The 21406-nt window shown below is 42.5% G+C and overlaps 1 protein-coding gene across 4 annotated transcripts in view; it reads right to left on the reverse strand.

The window, feature by feature from the left end:
- Positions 1-1476: 1476 nt before the first annotated feature.
- Positions 1477-21406, reverse strand: part of Gcnt1 (glucosaminyl (N-acetyl) transferase 1) — a 37165-nt gene continuing 17235 nt past the window's right edge. For all 4 annotated transcript variants that reach the window (NM_022276.3, NM_001443558.1, NM_001443559.1 and 1 more), the window contains 2 exon segments: positions 1477-5832; positions 8925-9075. In NM_022276.3, the coding sequence (NP_071612.1) occupies positions 4399-5685 (1287 nt within the window). In that variant the 5' untranslated portion in view covers positions 5686-5832; positions 8925-9075 and the 3' untranslated portion in view covers positions 1477-4398.

The following is a 21406-nucleotide window of genomic DNA, read 5'->3' on the forward strand; positions in this document are numbered from 1 at the left end:
TAATTTGATACCTAATCTGGTTTGGATTGGTATATGCTTGACAAGGGAAAATGCTGGGAGTGGGGATGTAGTTAGGCTGATAAAGTGCTTGTCCACCAAGCACGGATCTAAGTTTGAGCCCTATAAATTATGTAAAAATGCCTGGCTGGCTTGGCGGAATTGTTTTCTAGGTCCCAGCACTGTGGAGGACACAAGGTGTCTAGGGCCTGTAGGCCAACTAACCAAAGCTGCTTGTTAAGTTCTAGGTCAGCAAGACCCTTCTCTGTTCCTAAGAATGACACCTAAATTTATCCTGTTCACACACGAGTACATGCACACTTTCAAAGAAATAAATCTGAAACCAGGAGTGATGGCACCTGTTTGTAAATCCAGGATTTGAGAGTTGGGGGCAGGAAGATCAGGAGTTTGAGGCTAGTTTCAGATATGAGACCATACCCAAGTCAACTAATCAATTTGATTGATCAATTGATCTAGAACTGGAGGAATAGCTCTGTGACACCTTACCCTGCCCTGTGAGAGCCTTGACATGCTCTCCAGCACAAAAAAAAAAGAAAAAAAAGAAAAAAAAAAAGAATAACAAAAAATAGGTAGACTTTTATAAATTTGTAAGCTTTCCGGTTTTGAGAAAGATTGGAAATCCATCCATTGTGTAACTTTCTAAAATCTGCTTTATCTAAACATGTCTAGAATCTGTCACTTGCTGAGTTCTAAATGTTGGAGGCACAGCCAAGAGAAAAAAGGACCCTCCTCCCTAAATACTGAACACTTAGTCTGGATACCATCATGTCTGATACATTCAACAGTCTGGGTGCTCCCAGCAAAATGGATGGATTCCAGATCTTTCTGAAAACCTGAATATTTTGTAAACTAGTTCAAGACATTATTTTGTGCTGGAAATCAAATCAAGACTCTCATATGTGCCAGACAGACGAAGGTGCCAGAGAACTTTACAGCCATTTCCTTAATCTGTGGAAAACTGTTCTCTCCCTCAGTGGGCACAAGATGAAGGGTGTCCACAATCCGGGGACACAACTCACAGCCTGCTCCTGCTGCTCCTAAACTCCTGTCTTCATCTCTTTGTAGGATCTGGTTGTTTTTGTTTGTTTGTTTGCTTTTGTTTTTTGATGGGGTCTCTTTGTATGGCCCTAGCTGGCCTGGAATTAGCTATAAAAACCAGGCTGGTAGTGAGTTTATAGTAATCCTCCTGCCTCTGGAGTTCACCATCACTTCCAGTCTTCCTTCTTACTTTGTATTATAATTTTCTCTACCATATCTTCCTTTCAGACATTTTTACCTTAGTAAAAAAAAAAAATCATATGTCTCAGTATTGCTTTTTTAATCACTACTCACAAGTATAAAAATTATATATATATAATATATAATTATATATTATAATTATAATATAGAAACCAAAAATATAGAAACCCTTATTGTGATTGGCGGAGCTAAGAAGAAATAATGTGTGCAGACACAGTATTGGTTTCTCAACAACTGATTTTATTGGTGATATGACCAATTCATTCAAAAACATAAATAGTTTTGCATTATATACTTCATGACAATAATTATTTAAGCAACTAAAAACATCCAGTTCCGTCTACCCTACCCAGCCAGCCTCTTCCAACTAAAATCATGAGAAGAGGAAATAAAGTCACTTAAATGAACTGTACTAGATGAACGACACAAACACATGTTTAGAAATAATAATATTCCCAGGTTTCAAAGTGAAATCTTTTTTTGTTTTGTTTTTTTAAACCTCAGCATCAGAAGAACCTAGGCAATTGACTATAAACTAATATTTTTAAATTAACTTATTTCTAACAAATGATACATATAATCTTGATTGACTTAGTAACTAGAATCCCATTTTATTTGTGAATGTGATTGCTGAAAATTCTCTATAAGGGGTTGGGGATTTAGCTCAGCGGTAGAGCGCTTGCCCTGGGTTCAGTCCCCAGCTCCAAAAAAAAAAAAAAAAAAAAAAAAATGTCTATAAGAAACCTCAAGGATAGCATTAAAATTAGTGTTTACTAGAAACATGACTTCAACATGAACAAAGCCTATCTCTCCAAATGAGCTGCAATTGTACTCTTCTGGAGTCTTATGTATTCATTTCCAAGTCCCCTTTTTAGTTCTTTGAATTATTTACCCCACCGTATGAATTTCTTTTGCTTTAAGTCATATTGAAAAGCTCCAAAAATAAAATCCATTGAGTCACAGTAAACAGACACTGTACAAGCCCTGTGGCAGGCATTGGGCGCTACAGCATCCTTTGAACAAGTGCAATGCTACAAAGGTGAGGTAACAGGAAGTAGGAGGCTTCACAGCATTGACTTGAGGCTCTGGAATTCTAGAATCCTAGTTTTACTCCTGTAGAGGGGCAAACAATAAAAATAAACAATCCTCAAACTTGCCATTTAACTGAAATGGAGCACCACTACAATTAAGAGTGTTTAGATGAATAACATCAAATAGTTGATTTTTTTTTAAGAAAAAAAGTACTTGTAATTAAAAAAAAAATTTCCAGTTTTGCAAAGTTCAAGAGCTCATTGAGTATAAAGCAAATCGGGCTGGATGTGTTGACCACCGGCTACCCCAGGTTGGGGTTGCCGTTTGTTGGATCCCAAGACTACTGCTTTAACCCTGCACTTTCAAGATGGAAAAAGAAAATCTGCTGAAGTCACAGCGGCTTACCCAAATGATATGTCACCAGGTACCACTGGTTTTAGATTTAAAAGATGCCCTGTCTCATAAGTAAAAGCCTTTCTACTAAAAGGACCATTGGACAAATCTTGGTTACAAACCTAAAAAAGAAAGCAGAAGCCAGATTGTGTAGATGGCGTCAGCTGCACCGCCATCATCGCTGGTGACCCTGTGGCAAACGCATTTCTATTGGTCCAACACAAAACCCAGCTTATCTCCTGATCCTAAAACACTTCATAGCTTTGAGGCAGAAAACACACTTTCTCTGCTGAATACCTTAAAACTGTCTGATACTATGATTTTCTTCTGGATTATGAAAGTAAATGAAAGTACGTGGTAATGATTCTTATTTAAAATCAAATGGCAAGTCTTCACATTTCACTAGAATCCTGTTTAGATTTAGCTAAATATTAAGAGAAAACAAACAAACAACCCTGCACTAGAGACAAGAGAAAGAGTTGAAGAAACCCTAGACCGTTTGTCTTTTGGTGAAAACATATTATGATACCACAACTCTTTTCAAACACTTAGTGTGGACACAGGCATTTTTCTCTACTTCTTTCCCCCTCATCAAGGCCGTGAGAGAGGAGGAAACTGGCAGGTTAAGAAAAGCCAATGGGCAGATAACATGAATACTCAAGGCCAGAATGTGGCCACATGAGACACAATCGGATCCAGTAGGCAGAAACCTTAATTTCTTGGGACAAAACTTGTGCCAGGGGCTTAGCAACAGCCTTAGTAGATTCCCATCTCCCCTTGGATGCCTACTTCACCCTCCCTAATTTTTTGCACTAGTTACAGGTGACTGGTTCCCATCGAAGACCCAAAACACAGATATAGGGTCCTTAAACAGCGACATGTGTGCAGCTTGACAGTATAAGCAGTCTGGGAAGACAAGATAAGGAAAAAACTATGTATTTGTAAAATCGAGTTGATCTTCTTCTCCTTTTTAAAGAGACAACTTCTTGTTTTGTTGTCCAGCTTGGCCGATATCACTCGAGATTAAACAACTGCCCTGCTTCACAGGCACAGGTGACACACCCAGCTGGTTCTTTTTTAATAAAGGAATACTCAAAGAAGTCGGGGAACTAGAAACTGTCCTCTTGCTTTTGAAAACATGTATGTGTAGTTATAAGCGAAAATTAAGACAGAGCTATTCATGCCAAACATATTTTAAGCTCCCTGAGACCCCCTACCCAAAATCACAGCAGGAAGGAAATTATTTACAAGGATAAGTTAGAGTAAGACCAAACGTCTGTTCCAAAAAACATACAAGAGAAATCCTATCTCTGTGATTGGTTGTTGCTACAAATTTATTCCTGTCAAGAAAATTATGCTTAACGTTTTCAAGCGACTTTTGGCACAAATCAAATCTCATTTAGATTAAGTACCTGGGTTCTTTGATTAGTTCTCAAGGCTGACGCTTTTCATTGGCCTCTTTCTCAATTACCCAGAGCCTCTCTGTCCACAAAATCTTCCCCAGCCTCCAGCCATCCTAACTCCGTCCTTGCATTTACTCTAGAGCACGCAATGTATCAATCTCTCTTGTAGCTATGTTCTGTAGGATCCACGCAGCTTCCCTGACAGGAAGACTTTGAAGTCATCGCCCCAATAGGAGGACCCGATAGGAGAGAAGGGAAGCAGATGAGGGTACAGCTTGTGTGTCTTTATCTTCCCCAGGACTGCCAACAGTGCTTAGCGTTCTAAGGTCTCCAGGGCTTTATGCCTCAGATGTTCTTCCAAACACTGGAGGGCAAAGGGATCCACATCCATGTCAAACTTATTGGCAAAAAAGTGGTGTTTGCGCAGCATCCAGCTCAAGTCACCAACTCCAAAGACGCACACAGAGCGCACATGGACTCCACTGCACGGTGGATAAGGCGCGCCATTGGAAACATCGCCTTCGAAGTATTGCCACTTGACAAACCTAGCGACAGCATTCATGTCAGACAAGTCATACTTATGGCTTGAGGGGAGAGAACCAGGGACTTCAGGGATCCTTTGGATGGTGGCCCAGAGGAACTCATCCGGGCTGTATGTGTCCTGTGCCCATTCCATGAACTTTTGAATATTTTTATTTTCCAGCACATAGCCTACATATTCCCTAGTGACCACGAAATAGGCGCTGCCTGAAAAGAGAGGAGTTTTGAGTGGAGGCTGCGCCTTGACAACTCCAGTGTTTGTCAGCTTCCCGTCCACAACCGTGTATCGTTTTTTCCACCTCTCTTCCTTGTTGGGAGGCATCTTCTCAGTTTCCAGGCTGTTTTCCCCTGTGAAGGACTTGAGCTTCCTGACAATTTCCAGGTTGGTTTTAATAGGGAAATCCATACCACAAAGATTGATCAAGTACTTCCAGTTTGCATTCATTCTGTACAGGTCCTTCATGCAGTTGAGGTCAGCCTTAACCCGACTCCAGGAGGCGTATACAACACTCTCCAACTGGCTGGCCACAAAGACATTATCAAAGCAGGATGCAATGCCCTGCACCGCGGCTAAAAAGGATTCCTCTGCTTTTCTGTCCACGTGAATGCAGTAGAAATTCTGAGGCATATAGATGGCCCTCAGGAGCCTGTCAAGCATGTCAATCTTATGATGAACCACTATGGAATATGCAATTGGAAAGCCAACCTCTTCTTTAGTAAGGGGCTCCATAATATATTTGCGTGTCCTGATGAAGGAGGCGCAGTCCCGGGTCATGTTTATATAGTCATGCGGTGTCCGCCTCGGACGCTTCTTGAATTGCACTGTTAGTATCTCAAGCTTCACCTTCTGGATTTCTTCTGGGTCACCCTGTAAAACTTTGGTGCAATTAACATTGCTATTGGGATCATCTCCAGAAAGCTCCAAGTGACTGACACTAACAAATTCAGGCTTCTGATGAATTCTTACAACAGAGAAGGTAATTAGAGACAGAACAAGAACCATGAAGTAGTATTTTGTAGGATAAGAAAAAAGTCTCCTCCGAAACAAGTTTCTCAGCATTTCAAAGAACACTCAGAGGCTCCCTGGGGTGGTGGAACAATCTTCTAGGCCTTGGACGCCAGTGAGGTTTCCTCCAGTGTCCTTCTGTTGTGGCCAGATAAGTTGCCAGTTTGTAAGAGGGACAATAGAGCACCACACAGGACAGAGCTAAAAGCAAAAGAAAATATAGCAAAGAACACACTTAGTAAATGCAACTGTTTACAGCGTCTTCTCAGGCTCAAAACTATCCCCTTTGCTATGAGACCAGATTTTATTTAGAAAAAAAAAAAAAAAAAGAGGTTGTCTTAATTAGAGAATAGAGATCGCTTCATAGAAGACCCATTGTTCTCAAATTGAAGCCGGAAACTGGGGGTAAAAATAGGCACCGAACCTAAAACAAGGACGTCCTAAAATATCCTACCATAGACATCTGAGATCCCACGAGGTAACACACACCTTTATCCCAGCACCTAGGGGGCAGAGGCAAGTCTGGTCTATGTAGTGAGTTCCAGGACAACCAGGACTATAAAAAAAGAAACTGTCTCAAAAGCTGGACCTATGGCTATACAGGAGCACAGGACTCTGCAGGTCCTAAGAATCAGCACCTCTATCTTCATATCGTCACCAAGTTCCTCCTGGTGACATCAACAGGCAGAAGACGCTTGCAAGGGTCAGATCCATTCTGCCTTTTGCTGACTTAGGACGGTGACTCACTTAGAGAAAAGGTTAAGAACAATCGTGAATGTGATCCACATCTGGAAGCAAGACAATTCATTCTGCTGAGTATTCAAAATGGACTTAAAAGGCCTTGCTGAACTGAAGCCGGACTGGGGACTGGTGAGTTGGCCCCTAAATGTAATTCCATGGTGAATGTGTTCAATGGACAATACAGATTTGCATCTCCTGCATAAGCTCTGACAGATTATAAGCTCTTCCAGAAAACAATACTTGGGCTTGGAGGTGTAGCCTAGTTGGTAGAATGCCTGCCTGGCAGGCAAGAAACTTGGGATCCAATGGCCAGCACCACATAAAATCAGACACAGAGCTCATCCATAGCCCCAACGATCGGGACGTAGAGACAGAGGATCAGAAATATAAGGTCATCCCTAGAAACATAATAAGTTTGAGGCTACCTGAGTAAGAACCAAACAAACAAAAAAAGCAAAACAAAAACCAAAAAACCCTCTTCTATAAATTGCAACTTATGGTAGATCTAAATTCAAGAGCCCAACCAACTTTTAATATATAAAATGTTTATTTATTAAATAAATACTGTATAATATTTATATATACTACATAGTATATTATATTGTTTATAATCATATATATTAATTATTTATATATAAACATTTATATATGGTAAAAATAAAAGTACATTTATATAACTACATAGTATATCATACTACATAGTATATTAGTATATATAAGTATATTACAGCATACTACATATAATTAGTATATTACATACTATACTATATATACTAAATAAATACCATCAGATAACATGTGTGGTACTCAGACACATGTGGAAGGGTGAACACACACATGCCATATATATGTACTGTTTCTCAGTTGCTTTCTTACTTTTTGCAACAGGGTCTCTCATTGGCCTACAGGTGACCAAGTACGGCAGGCTGGCTAGCCAGCCAGTGCCCCGCCACCCCCCGTCCTGACTTTATCTGCCCCTCAGCACTGAGATGGCAAACTCCGCAACCACACCAGCTTTTTTTTTTTCTTTTTCTTTTCTGGTCATGGATTCTGGGGATTGAACTCGGGTTCTTAGCACTTCACTAATGGAACTAAATCCTTGCCCCATTTTAAAAAGACTTATTTTATTTTTAACTTTGTGTATAGGGGGCATGTCCACAGGAGTACAGGTGCCCACAAAGGCAATGGCATCAGATTCCCTGAGCTAGAGTTATACACAGTTATGAACCACCCAATGTAGGTGTTGGGAAACGACCATCAGTCCTTTGCAAAAGCAGCAAACTCCTTTAAGTACTGAGCCTTCTCTCCAGCCCTCCCAACCCCCACTGTGTGGTTTGCTTGTTTGTCTAAGAACAATTCTATAAACTCAATATATTATAAGCTTTTAATCCCAGCACTCAGGAGTCAGAGGCAGGTGTGAGTTCTTGGCCAGCCAAGGGTACATAATGGGACCGATTCAAAAAACAAACAAGCAAAACTAAAACAAAACAGTTGGCTCTGTAACTAAGGGTCTACTTCAAAAAAAAAAAGGTCAAAGGTCATTCATTTTACCCACACAAGATCTGAAGCAGTACTGAAGGGTGCTAGTGTGTGTATGTGCGGTGGCAGTGGAGAGTGGGGGTAGAAGTTGTCATTGTTTGGGGGACAGGTTGCCCTTGACTACTGATGATCTTCCTGCTTTAGTCAGCTTCCCAAATACTGTCTGGGACTGCAAGCATGGACCCTGATGCCTGGCTTGAAGTAAATTTCTGACATCAAAATAAACAATGCCACTTGAAAATAGTACATTAGGAAGTAATTTGTTACTACTAATAGGACAAAGTGAAATAAATAGATAACCGGTCACTCTGGATATAGCATAACATTAAGAAGGCGAATGGATGGAACTTGAGAATCATCATCCTGCGTGAGGTAACGTGGACCCAAAGGGACATACCCGGCAGGAGTCTAGCACCCCTGTCCTTTGAGAGGCTCCACCCAGCAGCAAACTCAGACAGGGGATAGAGAGACCCAGAGCCAAACAGTGGAAGGAGCTTGGGGACACTTATGGAAGAATTGGAGGATGGACTACAGGCCCCGAAGGGAATAGGAACTCCACAGGATGACCTAACCTGGTCTGTCCCTTGGGCTCAGAGTCTGAACCTCCAACCACAGAGCATACATGTGCTGGACCTAGCCACTGCTCCCCACACACATGTGTAGCAGATGTGCAGCTTGGTCTTCATGAGGGTCTCAAAGGGCTTATCCCAAAAGCTGTTGCCTGTCTGTGGGATATGTACTTCTTTCTAGCTGGGCTGCCCTGTCTGGTGTCCGTGAGAGAGGATGTACCTAGCAGAGACTTGTGCCAAGGTGGGTGGGGGGTATCCATGAGGTACCTCTATCCTCTCAGAGGAGAAGGGGAGAGGAGAGAGGGAGAAGGATTGTGGAAGGGGGTGATGGAGGAGAGCCATGAGCAATATGTAAAGTAAATAAAAATAAATAAATAAATAAATAAATAAATAAATAAATAAAATTTTAAAAAGAAAAAGAAAAACATTCAGACTTCATTTTACCATTTAGAATCACAGGAAGTCTGAATCTGTGGAGGCTCTGATTCCTGGTGACATCCTGTACTTGCTCAGAGGGGCTATTGTGCTGCCAAGTTTCTATCGAGCCCCAGGCATCCAGCGATGATGACATGTCCCAGCAGGCTTTTCCAACAGTCTGTAAAATAGAGAGGGAAGGGAGGGAAGGCATTGATGGTGTGTGTGCTTGTCATATGTATGCCACCCAAAGGCAGCCATTCCAGTGCGTTACCCGCTGCCCCCTCCGTCAACCGCACGGCTCGCCAGGGTCGCTACAACTTCCTCTAATACTATGTTTGCGGGATTTAGGTTAAACTCTTTTTCTTTTTTTTTCTCCCCACCTCCTCCTTTGACAATCAAACCAAGGGCCTAGTGTATGCTAACTAAGATACATGGGTTAAACTTTCTAAAATAAACTCCAACATTCCCAAAATGAGTGCTATGGAATATATTAACAATCTAACTGGAAAATCCCACCCATTTTGTCCTCCCTATGAAGGCTTCCCATGCTCACTGACTTATTAGCAACAACCTCACAGGTAAGTAAGCTGTTTGCATCATTTTCTCCCAATTACCACTACTTGAAGTTTCTACTACTAATGGGGGGAGGGGGTGGTGCCTTGAGAGATGGCTTGCTGCTCTTCCAGTCAGCTTGAGTTCGGTTCCCAGCAACCATGCCAGGTGGGTCAAAACCATCTGTAACTTCAGGCTCCATACTCACACACAACCATACACAATAGACATAATTAAAAATAAAATAAGTATTAATTTTGAAATATCAATATTAACTTAGAAATATCAACAATAAACAATATTCCTCTGAGTAATCCTTGCCCCTTTTTAGTTTAGGGAAGAAGAAAAGAGTCCGTCTGACCAGTCATTAGCAGATCAGGAAGTTAACTGGACAGAGACTTCCCCCTTTCTTTTTCTCTTTCTTAGGCAGTCTCACTGTGCAGCCAAGGCCTTCTGTGACTCTGTAATCCTCCAGCCTCCATCTCTAGGGTGCTGGGATCACAGAGCTGATTAGAGACTTGAGTGACTTCTCACAACAATACAGCCTCTTTTAAAAAAATTTAAAAAGGCACTAAATAAACAGTAGTAACAAGAGAGTGGAAGGGCTGACTTCCAGAGTCAACGCTATATTACAAGATGCACATCTACAGCAACAAACACTTACAAGGCATGCAAAGAAACGGAAAAATCTGCCCCATAGCTAGGGCGAAAGTGGTCAATCCTATCCGCAAAGGCGGCCAGGCACTGGTCTTAACAGACTAATTAGTATACATCCATTCAAACAAAACAGACTAAATAACTACTACTGCTACAACATCCATTCAAACAACTTAAGAATTAAACAAAATCATGAGACAGCTAACTAAATTGAGAAAATGAGAATGTCAGTAAAAGAATTTAGTTCTTTAAAAAGGACTAACAAAAAGTCTGGAGTGGACAGGTTACAATCACTAAATGGACCTGACACGTTACCATGCCTGAACTGAGTAGAGAGATCCAAAAGCAGGGTTGAGCTGACATAAGAAAGAAGGAAGGAAGGAAGGAAGGAAGGAAGGAAAGAAAGAAAGAAAGAAAGAAAGAAAGAAAGAAAGAAAGAAAGAAAGAAAGAAAGAGAGAAAGGGAGTGGGGGGCAGGGGAAGCTTGGAGAGATAACTCAGTGGTTGGGCATACTGGCTATTCTTCCAAAGGAGCCGGATTCAATTCCCAGCATCCCCATGGCTGTAATTCCAGTTCTAGGGGATCCAACACCACCATGCAGACAAAGACAAGCAAAACAACATCCATGAAATAAAAATAAATTATAAAGACAAAAACGAAAGAAAGAAAGAAAGAAAGAAAGAAAGAAGAAAGAAAGGAAGAAAGAAAGAAAGAAAGAAAGAAAGGAGGAAAGAAAGAAAGAAAGAGTCAGTGAGGCCGAAGACAAGCTAAGTGACAAGATTCTGTCTGAGGAACAAAGGAAACAAGTATGGAACACTGACAGTCTCTGAGACTCAAGAGACAACAAGAAAAGCAAGTGTCTGGGAACATGGGCAGGGGAATCCCCGAAGAACAGAACAAAGAAAGAGGGGCATGGGAAGAAATGTTCAATAACGGCCAAAAAGCTGTACTCAAAATTGCCAAACTTTGGACATACGATGTCCTCCAGTAAGTAAATAGATAAACACACGGAGTTATAGGATCGCTAAGAGCAACAAGCTCACGGCTCAGAGACTGTAAAGTGAAATACGCACAGCCAAGACATAAAGACCTGCAGGGGCACAGCCTGAGCACAGCCATCCTTTCCACAGTGTGGGTCTCTAACGGAGGAAGCCTACACAATTGGTGATTGGGTGGGGTGATTCCTAAACAGGCTCAGTTTAAGGTGCTGGAGACGACGGTGCTGGGCAGGAGCACTCCTGGACATGCTCAGCATGTACTGTAAAGTGTGGGCTGGGAACAAAGAAAATGCTCCAAGAGTGTGTTAACATAGAAGGCTCCTCCTGAGAGAGTCCGCCTCACTTGCTGGCTAACGTGTCCACGCGATAAGGGCACATGACGATTGACAAAAGGAAGTGAGTTCAACAGAAAGAAGCCAGTTGGAAGAGATTACAAACTGTGTCTTGCCAAGTGCTTGGTATTTTGGAAAAGACAACACTATAGGGAGAGTGCTAAGATCAATATCTGTCAGAGATGTGGAAGGAGGGGGAGGACGAGTAAGCAGGGCTTGTTAAAGACCAGAGACTTTACTCCATGAGATCGTGGCTAAGAGACATTACATACCCCCTGGGATGATCAGTAATTAATATCTGAGCACCAGGGTGCAGCTCACCGGTTAAGCACTTGCCTGGTATGCATGAGGTGCTGGGTTTAATCTTCACTGTTTAATCTTCAGTGGGCAGGGGTTGGGTGTTAGTTATAACAAATATACCATACTGGGGGCTGGGGCTGCAGAGCTCAGTAGTTTAGAGTGCTTACTGCTCTTCTGGAAGACCAGGGTTTGGTTCCCTGCACCCGTTAGGCGGCTACAACCACCTGGAGCTCCAATTAAAAAAAAGATACAGCGTCCATAAAAAAGGAATAGTGCATGGTATGGTATGGAAAATACTTTTCCCTGCAATTTTTCCTGGAAACCTGAAGCTGTTTCATAGAAATCTATTAAAGTGAACTGTACCCCCTGGTTCACTGAGCTTCAGTGAATATAAACTCAAAAACTGCCAGGTATGGTGGTGAGTGCCTTTAATAGGAGTCCTCTAGGGACCGAGGCGAAGGTCTGGGCTACAAAGTAAGACCAGTCCTCAAAAAACAAGACAAAATAAAACAAGACAAAAAAAACCCACAAATGATTGTCATCAAAAATTCAATGATCAGTGAAAACATTAGAAATTAGGACAGTCCCAGAAACACTAAATTATGCTAATGTAACTATTATACAAGGGATAACAAATAGAGTCGTTTGGCTGAAATAGAAGGATGTTAGACATTAACCCAAACCCACACAAGTTAATACAACACAGCAGTGGTGGTCTACACACATAAGCATACAGATGGTTAATATATGTTCTCAATGACTTGAAGGACAATTGAACAAACTAATAATGCCTTTGATTTTGTACATTTATCACCATGGTAAATGGTGACAGCAATTCATTAAGATTTTTTCACTACTCACCCCAACTTCAACTAGTAGAGCATTCTCTTAAAGTGAGGAGACAGGAAAACAAGACATCACAGAAGGGATTTTCATGACAAACAGAAGTTGGAGAGAAACATGTATAAAACCTATGCTAACAACTTACAAAGGATTCTTTTTCTGGTTGTTGTTTGTTTGTTTGTTTTGATTTTCAAGACAGGGTTTGCCTGTGTAGCCCTGGCTGTCCTGGAACTCGATGATCTGTTGATCAGGCTAGCCTTTAACTGAGATCCACCTGCCTATGCCTCCCAAGTACTGGGATTAAAGGTACGAGCCACTACGCCCTGCTAAAGAACGCCCTGCTAAAGATTCTTAATTTGTGTGGAAAATAGAACTGAGAAGAATAAGAAAATAATTCCGAAGAGAGAAGGAAGGGAAGGCCCTGACAACAGAGGCTATGAACACGTGACTAAAACAACACAAGACTGAGCTCTGAAAACAAATTCTTGGGTTTTGTTGTTGTGTTGTTGTTGTTGTTGTTGTGTTTTAGGACCAGTAATTGGTAAAGGAAAGGGAACAAGAGAAGAATGACAAGCCTCAAGAAGAGTACATTCACTCTCTCTGGTTACAACATAAAATAAATAACCATCTGGGTCAAGGAAGGGGCATCGTGGTCCTCGATCGAGTGCTAAGGAAAACGAATGACTTTGGATGAAGAAAGGAGTTAGAAAAAAAAACCAATCAACCAACCAACCAACCAAACTCCCAAAACTGGAAGAACAGAGTGAAGCCAAATAACAGGGAAGCCCTGTGCATCCCAGCCCTCAACAGACAGAAAGGATGAGCTCTATTTACACTCTGTGTCCTCAAAAGTTTGAGGGGTTGGTGAAGGCTGGTGCACCTTTCAAGAGGTTTGGGAACTGGTTATAAAACACTTGGGTGTCAAGCCCGGCCAAGACCCAAGGTTTCCTTTCTGCAGAAGTGTCCCAGGAAAGGTGTAGTAGGTTCCCTAGCAGAAACCAGAGGGACCTAAGCAGAGGGATCTAAGCAGTGAAAGTAGATCTCACTCTAGCTCACTTGTTTGCCCTATCAGTTCCTGGAATTTTGGCTACCAATGCAAGGCAGTTTATTTACCAGGGAATCTAGACTAAACTGATCTTAGACATTAGATTATCTCTGACCTCCACGCATGCACCATGACTCATGCAGAAGGTGCACATGCACCCCCACACCCCCCCAACATGCACACACACTTGATTATGTTGACCAAAAGAGTTTGGCAGGAATGATACTGAGTGCCAATGTCAGCCCACATAGGAACACAAAGCTTCCACCTTGCTGCCTCGGAAAACGGGCTCTCCAGAAGCTCCTTTCAACATAGATTCCATGCTATGAGAAGCTACAGGGAGAAATCAGGGAGTGGGACCCCAGCCATCAGCTCCAGTCATTACAAGTGCCACAAGCAAATGGATACATCATCAGATGACTGTCACTGTTGCCACGGTCTTAACTGAACCTTGGAGCATGTGAATGAAGAATGAAATAGACGGGGCTACAGTCGAGGTGGTTTTCCTATAGCAATAAGTTAATAGAACAAACAGGAAACCATGGATCACCTAGCAAATAAAAATAGGCCGTTTTAACATTAATGACATGATAGCAAAGATGAGAACGCTCAATAGAAAGGGTAGAAGGAGTTACATAAACAAAATGACTTATGGTACAACACGGGAAAACACAGGACTTCTATACAGCATAACCCGGAGAATCACCAAGAAAATAAGAGGAACCCGAGTAGAAAGCACACTTACCCCATCAACCTATTCTCGGGAAGCTGCCCCAAACTCAGCTCTCACACAGACTGAATCCCAGAACTGTGACGCAGCAAACAGCCGAAAAGGCCCCAAGAGGGACACGTTCACAAACATAAACGGACGGGAGTGAAAATTCTTCAAAACAGTTTAAACAGCAGCAGCCCGAGGGCTGAATTTGATAGCTGCTTTGAAAACAAAGCAAAAGAAGTAAACTAAGGAACACAATTGTGGAATATGTGTTCGTGCCCTGTGTGCTAGAGTGATGGCAATCGCACCTAGCTTCCCATGGTTTGGGCTCCAGGAAATCTTGGGTCTTAGAATGTAGATACTATCAACAAAAATCCAATAAAACTATGCTCTAGGCTGTGGGATCCATCCCCCATACCAGGGAAGAAGGGAAGAGGAAGAGGGGAAGGATGAGAGGCAGAGGGAAGGAGAGAAATGAAGTTCAGTAAAGCAAGGTCAGGAGTAGTAAGTCACAGGAAATGAGTGTGGAGGGGGCACATCGCTCAACAACACCCATAACTAATCAGAGCCCCGTGGGAGCATGGTTTACCGTGCTGCTGTAAAACGAAGGCCAATTTCTACCTTTATTTAACCAAGTAACAACTATTTTCCACAGCTCAGTATGCAAGGATCAGACAGGAAAAAGTCAAGTGGGGATAAGGGTGCAAGCCGGAGCAGGGCTATTTTTACAGAAGATGCATGCAAGGTCCGCAAACCACTGATTGTCAGATCAGATTCATCTGGGAAGATGCAAGAAACATGAGAAGACAGCCAGTGCAGAAGAGGACATTTCAAAACCACAATCTATTTAATATAACCAGGACACACATCTATTTGTCAAAGTAAAAGATTCACTCCTATTGATTCCCACACAACACATTTAGGAGTGTAAGTTAATTTACAGAAAGACCACCGCACAAAGAGGGGATTGGGAACAGTAGGTATTTAAAGAAATATGCACTGTGGCTCAGGCTAGAACTTTGTTATAATTGTATGTAAGGGAGCACGGTAAAAGAGCTGTGGACATATCCACTCCATTAGGAGGAAGGATTTTTTTTAAAAAAAATATTTATTTATTTTATTTATTTGAGTACACTAGAGCTATCTTCAGACACACCAAAAGAGGGCATCTGATCCCATTTACAGATGGTTATGGGGCACCATGTGGTTGCTGGGATTTGAACTCAGGACCTCTGGAAGAGCAGTCAGTGCCCTTAACCACTGAGCCATCTCTCCAGCCCCTTAATTTTGTTTTTAAATTTTAATTTTACATTGCTGTTTAGAAAAAGAAAAAAATCCAATCAATAAATAGATAGGTAGGTAGGTAGATGATAAATAAAAATAAAATACACATGTACACAAAATATATGCACATGCCTGTATAACCACATGGGCATGCAGAGCAGGCCCCACATCTCACTGCAGCAGGAAGCATGATCTAAATCTCTCCAGTTAGCGTCTCGTCCCAGGTAATACTCTTGTGTTCAGTCTCTCTCAGGGACTGCTATGACATGAGCAGGATACCAACTCCTGTGTGCGATACCAAGCCATACAAGTGTCTCAGGATTGTAACTCTAGTGAGAAAGCCCAAAGTGCCACCAGGAGCAGGCCAAGAGACGTACATGCTGGAAACAAATAAGGGCAAGGACTGGACACATGGGTGGGGTTCTTCTTTCTTGCTATCTGCACCTTCACAGCCCTTCGTCCTTTGGGCAGGTCCATCCTTCGCCCTTCGCAGTCTTCCTAGAAGGTGGCTTCTATTACCTATTGTTGTTTGCCACTCACTGAGGTCTGCTTGGACTCTGAGGTCTCCCAGGGAAAGGGACTCTAACCACAAAGAATGCACTTCACGTGGATCTACTGCTCTCAAAATTTGTCTGGACTTTTCTGAGGCTCCCACTAAGGAAAAAAAAAATCAAGCAACACAGACTTTTTTATAAATGCAACTGGGTTGCCTTTTTGTGGTCCATTAAAAAGAGTATTTAGTTTGAATATTACAACCAAAGTCAGATTGCGTGGCAAAGAAAGGAGAGTCGAAGCAGCATCTCTTCCTCAAAGTCAGTGCCAGGCAGAGCTGATCGCTGGATGCTTGCCCAGTGAGTAAGAGGGCAGCATCTCTCTATCCCCTCGAACCTTTAATCCCAGTACTCTGAAGGCAGAGGCAGCTAATCTTTCTGAGTTCTGTGGGCCAACCTGGTCTACACGGCAAGTTCCTGGACTGTCAGGGTGGCACAGCAAGCCATTGTTTCACAAAGAAGAAAAAAGAATTGGAAACACAAACAGAAGAGAAATCATGGCGTGCTACCACTCAGCCTTTTCAAACATGAGCAGCAGCTTAGAGTAGACAGAAAACACAAGAACTCCTTAAGTCTTTAAAGCACTGCAAACACTGGAACACTAGGCATCCTTCCTCTCTTGCTTCATAGACCTTCCCAGAGGCTCTGTGATACATAATTACTCAACAGAAGGGCTGTAGAAACAAGGATTACAATACAGCTATTTTAGCTTCAGCTAAAACATACACAAAGCACTGTTGTCTTAATTTTCCCCTTCTCGCTAGCTAGCTAATATCTTATAAAAGAAATAAAGATCTCAACAAAATGAGTTTAACTTCTGTTTTGACGTAACAGGCTTACTGTTGTTATTTTCGCATAAAGAATATTTAAATACTTATTTGCTCTTATTCGTGTGTGTGCCAGTGTCCACAAAGGGTCAGAGGGTGTGGGGAGCCCTCGAGCTGGGGCTGCAAGCGGCTGTGAACTCTTTGAACTGAGCACTGGGAACCGAACTTGGATCCTTTGGGAAAGGAGCACGTGCTCACCAGTACTGAGCCATCTCTTCAGCCCCCCGGGTTGTGGTTTCTAGTGGCAGAAGTACTAATATCAAAAGATATCTATTCCACCTAAACAGAAGCTTTCAGTATTTAGAGCAAAAGAGTTGGAGTTTTGTTTCAGTCTGTATTAAAACAGATCTTAGGGCTTGGAGAGATGGCTCAGCAGTTAAGAGCACTGGTTCTCTTACAGAGGATCAGCGTTCAAGTCATGTACCCACATGACAGCTCACAACCAGTAACTCCAGTTCCACAGGACCCAGTGCCCTCTGCTGGCCTCTGTGGGCTGCAAACACCCACGTGGAGCACATGTATGCGGGGAAGCACTCGTACACATTAAAATCATCTTGTAGTTATCACCTGGTCAGTATCTACTTGCTCTGTCAAAATTAGGACTTCTCAAAGCTGGACACAATGGTATACATCTGCATAATTCTAGTACTTGAGAGGTAGATGTCAGAGAGCCAAGAGTTCAAGGCTGGTCTAGCCTACACAAGATCCAGATCCTGTCTCAGACCAAATGGCAGGAAAAAAAGAAAGGAAGGAAGAGGGAGAGAGGATAAAGAGGAAGAAGAGAAGGAGAAAGAAGAGAAGGAGGAGGAGGAAAAGGAGAGGAAGAGAAAGAAGCAAACAAAAAACCAGAAACAATCTGGACCAATAAAATGGCTCATCAGGTAAAGTGGCTTGCAATGCAAGCCTAATGCCTTGAGTTCAATACCCAGATCCAATAGTAAAAGGAGAAAACTGACTCTAAAATCTGTCCTCTGATATCCACATGCGTATTGAGGCACATGGGCACATACCCTCACAGACATGCAGCATTCGTGCACGCACACACACACAAACACCCGAAAAGTATTTAAACTTAATTTTAACACTAAGTGGAAAATGCAAATCACTTGCTCCTACTGCTACTATCATAGAACTTCTTCACTGATGGCCCAGGAGCCTTGTCTCCTGCAGGAGTCACAGAAAGTCCATTATCACCTCAACAACAGGGCACAGTGTCAGATGCATAGTTTGTGGCATATTCATGTAAACAGGTCTTTGTTGTTATTTCTTGTTTAGTAATATGGAAAAAGGTTCTGCTATGTAGATCAGATGATCTCAAACTTGTCCTTCTGCCTAAACTTCTCACCAATCAGGTTTTAAATTTTCATGTAATAAGGCTAGAAAGATGACTCATTGGTTAAGAGCAGTGGCTGCTCTTCGAGAGGACCTGGGTTCAGTTCCCAGCAACTACATGGCACTGTCAAAACAACTGTAACTCCAGTCTTAGGGGATCTAACACCATCTTCTGGCTTCTTACTGTGTGTGGTGCACTTACATGCAGAGAAAACAGTGATACTTTAAAAAAATAAGTCTTTGAAAATAATTAAATTGCCATGTTACATCTATACCATGTAAAGACTTCATTTTTATTTTTAAGAATGTACCTTTATGTGTATGTGTGTGGGGGGGTTTATACATGTGCCCACAGAGGCCAGAGGCATTAGATCTCTTAGAACTATGGAGTTACAGGTGGTTGTGAGCCACACTTCATGTAGGTGCTGGAGACCAAACTCAAGTCCACTGGAAGCACGGACTATGTTCTCAACCACTGAGCCACCTTTCTACCTTCAGAGACATCTTGTTTTTTGTTTGTTTGTTTGTTTGTTTGTTTGTTTGTTTGTTTGTTTTTTCCCTCGGAGCTGGGGACTGAACCCAGGGCCTTGCACTCACTAGGCAAGCGCTCTACCGCTGAGCTAAATCCCCAACCCAGAGGACGACATCTTAAAATAATTTTTAAGATAATGATGAAACTAAGACATAGAAAGTTGAGCAATCAGGTTTTCAATATAGCTGCTTTAGCCAGATGTGATGGAGCCTGCTTTTAATCCCAGCAGAGGCAGGGGAATCTCTGAGTTCAATACCTGACTGATCCATAGAGGGAGTTTCATGACAGCCAGGACTACACAGAGAGACTGTCTCAAAAAACAAAACGGAACCAAACCACCACCACCACCACCACAACAACAACAACAAAACAAACAAAGCCAAAATACACAAGCAAGCAAGCAGCCAGTGTGTCTCATAAACCTTGAGAGGAACCGCAGTGATGGAGATTTGGTTTGGTTTTCCTCACTGCTTTCTTGGTACAGTTCTAGTCTCTGTCATATATATATATATGACATATATATATGGCCCTGGGTTCGGTCCCCAGCTCCGAGGGAAAAAACAAAAACAAAAAAAAACAAAAAAAAAAAAAAAAACAAAAAAACAAGATGTCTCTGAAGGTAGAAAGGTGGCTCAGTGGATATATATATATCCTATTCTAGAATACTTGGTGGGCATTAGTGATACAGGAATGCCTTAACTAACTTTCGCTGAGATAAAATTAGGCTTCAAATGTATATCACTTACAGAAGAAAATCCAGCCCTCATGGCTGAACTAAAGGCAGGGAGAATTCTCTAGAAATCTTCCTTATTCATTTCAGAACGGAGACTAAATGTCACTTGGGGAATTAGTGGGCAGTCCTCACTCTCCCCCTTGTCTCAGCACAGTCCCCGAAGGGCAGAGCTATGAGCACCAGCAGAGAGTGATGCATCTCTGCTGCCCACAAGGTTTGCAGGAAAGATGAGGCAGTCCCCAGGGGATGCACAGAAGGAAGGGGGAGCGGGAGGGGGTGGCGCTTGTAGGAAGGACTTCCAGCTGGTTCACAGGCTAATCACAGGTGACTTTCTCACCAAAGGGGAGGGCTGAGGGCTGAGGAGATAAGGCATTCCCTCATGTTATGTCTGGTCAGGAAGTAGAGGCCTCAGGCAAGGGACACGGGAAGGAAGTAGAGTCTGGTGCACAGTCAGCCGACAGGAAGGTGAGTAAGAGGTAATGCAATTTATCTTCATGTGGTGTAACCTGGCTTGCTTCTTAACGCAGCAGCTGTGTGTGGTAGGAGGGTGAGAAAGGGAGTCTCTCCCCCCACACCCACTCCTTACAAAAGGTGCACACTTGAGAAGCAGGCTACAGTTTGCAGAAGCATAGCCGCCTGACTCCAGAGCCAACTCTGCTCTGCCCCAGGCTCCTCCAGGCTCCCTTACCTGTGAAATGAATAATGGCAGCTGGGCCCAGATTTACCTTTCATCCCAGCACAGAAGAGGCTGGATGGATTCATAGAGAGGTGGATCTCTATGAATTCAAGGCCTGCCTGGTCTACATAGACCAATGTAATAATGAAAGTGTTCAGACCTTTTCCTAAATGGGAAGAAATTAAGGAAGAATGAAGACACTGCTCTGAAAAAAAAATTCTTTACAAGCAGCAAGTACAGAGAAACCATAAAATAGGCTTTGTCTTCCAGATGCCTGTGTCTCTGTGTCTAACTCTCTCTCTCTCTCTCTCTCTCTCTCTCTCTCTCTCTCTCTCTCTGCCTCTCTCTCTGCCTCTCTCTCTCTCATGTACACACACACACACACACACACACACACACACACACACAGAGATCAAAGATGAAAGAAAGCTGGTGCTGTATGAGTCCTTCTCCTGAGGAGAGTCCACTGGCATCAGCACACTTGCAGAGACCCTCTTATCACAGCGGGACCTCCCTTGGACTCCACTGAGTGTAGAGACTACAGTAGAGAATGGTCAAAGCCCAGGATAAGGGGAATTGTGGAATTAGGAGCAGGTTTTCCCACTCGATTCAAAGGGGACTTTGAGATTTAATATAACACTGTTTTCTACAGCAAAAGCCCCTTCCCCCAATCCTGGCTCTATTTTCCCATTACTAATATCCTTTACCAAAGCTCTCTTTCAAGTTAAAATTTTGTGCTAGAAATACACATGACTTTAACTATAGCAATTTCATACATTTCAAGCACTCCCTTGAAAGCCAAAGGAAGCCCGTAAGTACCCATTTAAGTACCAAAGAGATATTACATTAGAAGAGAGAAACAAAATGTGTTCTGTTAACAGAGTGGAATGGTATTCAACTTTAAAGAAATGAAGTCACACTCTGTAACACTGATGACCCCAAGGTTAACTGAACTGCAAAGACACAAAAAGACAGATTCTCTCAGATCCCAGTTGTACAAGGTACTAGAGTAGCCAAAGTAGTACCAGACAGCAGCACATATCTGTCTGTCTACCAATCATCTGTCTGTCTATCCACCTACCTACCTCTCTGTAGTGCTGGGGGACTCAAGCCCAAAGCTGTCTTACTCATG

This window comes from Rattus norvegicus, chromosome 1, assembly GCF_021556685.1.
Source record: "Rattus norvegicus strain SHRSP/BbbUtx chromosome 1, alternate assembly SHRSP_T2T, whole genome shotgun sequence".
NCBI classification, from domain to species: domain Eukaryota; kingdom Metazoa; phylum Chordata; class Mammalia; order Rodentia; family Muridae; genus Rattus; species Rattus norvegicus.